The 3,736-nt window shown below is 57.4% G+C and overlaps 1 protein-coding gene across 1 annotated transcript; it reads right to left on the bottom strand.

The window, feature by feature from the left end:
• Nucleotides 1–368: 368 nt before the first annotated feature.
• LOC117184093 (uncharacterized) lies at nt 369–2,698 on the bottom strand. The gene is made up of 2 exons (XM_033380256.1): nt 2,045–2,698; nt 369–1,965 (listed from the first exon to the last, which is right to left on the bottom strand). Exons 1-2 carry the CDS (start codon nt 2,317–2,319, stop codon nt 903–905), a joined length of 1,338 nt encoding a protein of 445 aa, XP_033236147.1. The 5' UTR covers nt 2,320–2,698; the 3' UTR covers nt 369–902.
• Nucleotides 2,699–3,736: the final 1,038 nt, after the last annotated feature.

Here is a 3,736-nt window from a genome sequence, read left to right as displayed (position 1 = left end):
GAGGCGGGTCGTTGGCGCAGGGATCGCCGAGCCGCCGTCAACGACGGGGCCTTCGGGAGAAATTAGGGAGGGGGGGGGGGGAAAGCGGCGTTGGGCCGGGCGGCGCGAAACTCACCCGAGACGCTGCACTCCCCGACTTCAGCAGGGTAAAACCCCTGTTGCCAAGGTCGAAGTGGGCCGCGGGTCCGGGGAGGTGAAGGAAAAGGATGAGGGGGGGGCGCCTCTGTCGAAACGCGTACCACTTCTCACTCCAGCAGGGTAAAACCCTGTTGCCAGAGTCAGAGCGGGAGCGTAGTGACCGAGAACAGTCAGGAAAACGGGTGGGGAGGGGGTGGAGAGATGACCGCAGTCGGTGGTCCGACCAGAGAAAATAAATGGAAGCCAACGCGTTCTTAATTCTATGATCGAAGTTTTATTGGATTGGTTCCCCTCGCACTCCCTCCTACTCCTACTACTACCTTGGCCAGCGGCCAGCTCACCCGCGGATCCGGCGCCTGTGTTCCCGCAGCTCCTCCATGCTTTTCTCTCCTCTCTGGCGCGCGGCCGTTCAACACTTTTTTTTCTCTTCACTTCGATGTCCGCGACGTTCCGTCTTCGCTCACTTCCCAGAATCGACTCCCTCTCTCGCTACGGTCGCTCGACGTTCTCGCCACGCCTCGCGCTCGTTTTCGGGCCAACGGGACTTTTCCGAAAGAGATCCGCTCTGCTGCCGGCTGAGCATGGCTCTCTCTCCTCGCCGTCTTCTTTGCGGTTGTTCCGTGTGAGCTGGCCGTTTGGCGGGATTTCGGCTATGCAAAACATAACTAGCTTATTTACTACTATAGCATATGGTTGTGAGTAATCCAATTATTAATATTATTATTATTATTCTTGTTACTATGTGAGGGTCCCAGTATGGGTCCTCACACCCTCTCCTTACTTCGGGGGGCCCGTGAGCGAATAGTCACTTTGCTCGTCTTGCTGATGTGGACCTGGAAGAAGGTGTTGTCCGCCTCTGCCAAGAATCGGACATCTTTACGCCGCGGGTTGACGAGTTGTGCCAGGAGCCGGGCTTTCAGGGTGTCTGGCAGCCGGCCGTCGGGCGTACGTACTCTCCAATCCGCCTCCCCAGTCACCCAACGAACGGCTGGGTTGGGGGTCGACGTTTCTGGTATCTCCGGACGGCCGCCTTCGGGATGTAGGATGGCGTCCAGATCGCAGGCGTCCGGTAGCTCTGCGTCTTCGGTGGCGATGTCTTCGGGACGCAGGATGGCGTCAAAGTTGCTGACGGCCGGTAGTCCTGCATCTTCGGGGGCGATGTCCTCGGGACGCAGGATGGCGTCAAAATTGCTGACGGCCGGTAGTCCTGCATCTTCGGGGGCGATGTCCAACCCGTCTATCCGTTCGAGAAGGTTGAGCGTATCAAGGGCCCCGAAGAGTGCCGGAAGCGGTGGCTCTTCCCAGCGGAGCACCTCTTTTTCGAACTCCGTCGGCTCGAATTGCTGGCGGTATCCGCGTGCGGTGGCACCTGGCAGCCCGTCAGGGATAGTGATGGCCTCTGCCCCCTCGTCGGGGCTCGGACCCGGAGCGGTGTAGTCGGCTGCTTCTCCTACGGTGGCGTGTCCAGGGCCCTGCGCGTGCTCTTCGGCGACCTGGTCGGGGTTGACCTGGCTGGGGCCCTGAGCATGGGTGAACGTGGCTCTGGCGGCGTTGCCAGGGCTTGGGTCCCTGTACGTCTGGGCCACGTCTCCTGTAATATTGACGTGATCGGGGTCTGAATCGTGCCCCTCGATGATCTGGTCGATGCGGGGCCAGCTTACGACGTCGCCGCATAAATTTTCCCAGCTGAGGACCTCTGGGTGGACTTGGAATTCTCGTGGAGTGGGGCGAAGAATCAGTTCCTCGATGATCTCCCAGTCGACTGGGGGCTCCTGCCTGGCTTTTGTCGTAGTTCTCCGACGGCGGGGGTCTCTCGCATTCGATGAGCTGTGAATAGGAATGGACTTGTTGACTACAGGCAAGAAATACTTTGATACTCTATGAGTGCGGCGGAGCGGTTATAGACTTAATGAGAATCTCCAAAATGTCGGCCTTGGTTGGTCCCTTCGGTACAATCACGGTTGCGGTTTGCCCTTGAAGGAACAGCCACGCCCGCTTCGTTTGGTGCGTCGTTCTTCGAAGGATGTCCGGGTCCCGGAAGCGGATGTGTCCAGGAGAAGCGGCCACGCACGCCTCGTTCGGTGCGTCGTTCCTCGCAGGATATCCGGGTTCCTGAAGCGGATGGGTCCAGGAGAAGCAGCCACGCACGCCTCGTTCGGTGCGTCGTTCCTCGCAGGACATCCGGGTTCCTGAAGCGGATGTGTCCAGGAGGAGCAGCCACGCACGCCTCGTTCGGTGCGTCGTTCCTCGCAAGATATCCGGGTTCCCGAAGCGGATGTGTCCAGGAGGAGCAGCCACGCACGCCTCGTTCGGTGCGTCGTTCCTCGCAAGATATCCGGGTTCCCGAAGCGGATGTGTCCAGGAGGAGCAGCCACGCACGCCTCGTTCGGTGCGTCGTTCCTCGCAAGATATCCGGGTTCCTGATTGGTTTCGTCTCTGTGTATCCGGGGTGTCAGCATCGTCGTGGCGGTTTGAGTAGATCTGCGTTGTAATCAAGATTGTTGTATATTGGTTCGGTCAGGGTCGTCTTCACTGTCCGTCCTGATCTGGTCGGTCTTTTCGTTATCTTCGTCGATGGTCGGGTAGAACGCCTTCAGGTCGTTCAAACTGGCTGATCGCTGCTTACGTCCGTTTAGAACCTGTAATCGGACGAGATTCGGAGAGAGAAACTTGGTCACCCGGTATGGTCCCTCGAATTTCGTGGCCAACTTGGAGGCGAAGCCTTCGGCTGCTTTGGACAGAGTGTGGCGACGTAACATCACTTGGGATCCAATAGCCGGTTTCCATTCCCTACGGCGGAGGTTGTAATGTCGTTTTTGCTCTTCTGATGCTTTGTCGCAGTTTGTTTTTGCGATTTCGAACACCTCTCTCATCTGTCGTGCCCTGGTCTCCGGGTCGGCGATGCTAGTTCCCGTTCCTGGCGTAACCTCGTCGTACAAGGCGCCTGGCAGTCTTGGCTCGCGACCTTGGACCAAAAACGTGGGACTGAATCGCGTCGAATCGGACACGCTTGAGTTGATCGCGAGCGTGATTTCTGGCAAGAGCTCGTCCCAAGTGTTCTGTTTTCCGTCGATGTATTGCGCCACCATCGTTTTAATTGTTCTGTTCGCGCGTTCTGTTGGATTTTGTTGGGGAGTGTACGGGGCAGTATGCTGAAGTTCCATCCCTAGCCTTTTGCAGAATCCTTTGAACGATCGGCTGGTAAACTGTGCCCCATTGTCGCAAACGAAGGTACGAGGGGTACCAAAGCGGCTTAGGATTCTTTCTCGGAATGATCTTTCCAGGTGTGGCGTAGTTGCCTTGCGTAGAGGCACCAGTTCGACCCACTTACTAAATGCGTCGAAGAAAACCAGGAGGACGGTGTTTCCATGTTTGGAGCGGGGCAACGGCCCAACAAAGTCGGCGCATAACACGCTGAAGGGTTCGTCAACTTGTCTGGTGAACATTTTCCCCGCCGGTTTGAACTGGCTCACCTTGTATTTTTGGCACACTACGCATTGGCGAACGTATCTGGCGACTTCTCGGAACAGGCCTGGCCAGTAGTACTTTTGGGCGACTCGTGTGCTTGTTTTTCGGATTCCTAGATGTCCGGCCGTCG

Source organism: Drosophila pseudoobscura, chromosome 4, assembly GCF_009870125.1.
Source record: "Drosophila pseudoobscura strain MV-25-SWS-2005 chromosome 4, UCI_Dpse_MV25, whole genome shotgun sequence".
Lineage (NCBI taxonomy): Eukaryota > Metazoa > Arthropoda > Insecta > Diptera > Drosophilidae > Drosophila > Drosophila pseudoobscura.
Note: the sequence above shows the minus strand (reverse complement) of the source record. Positions and strands in the feature narration are given on the sequence as shown.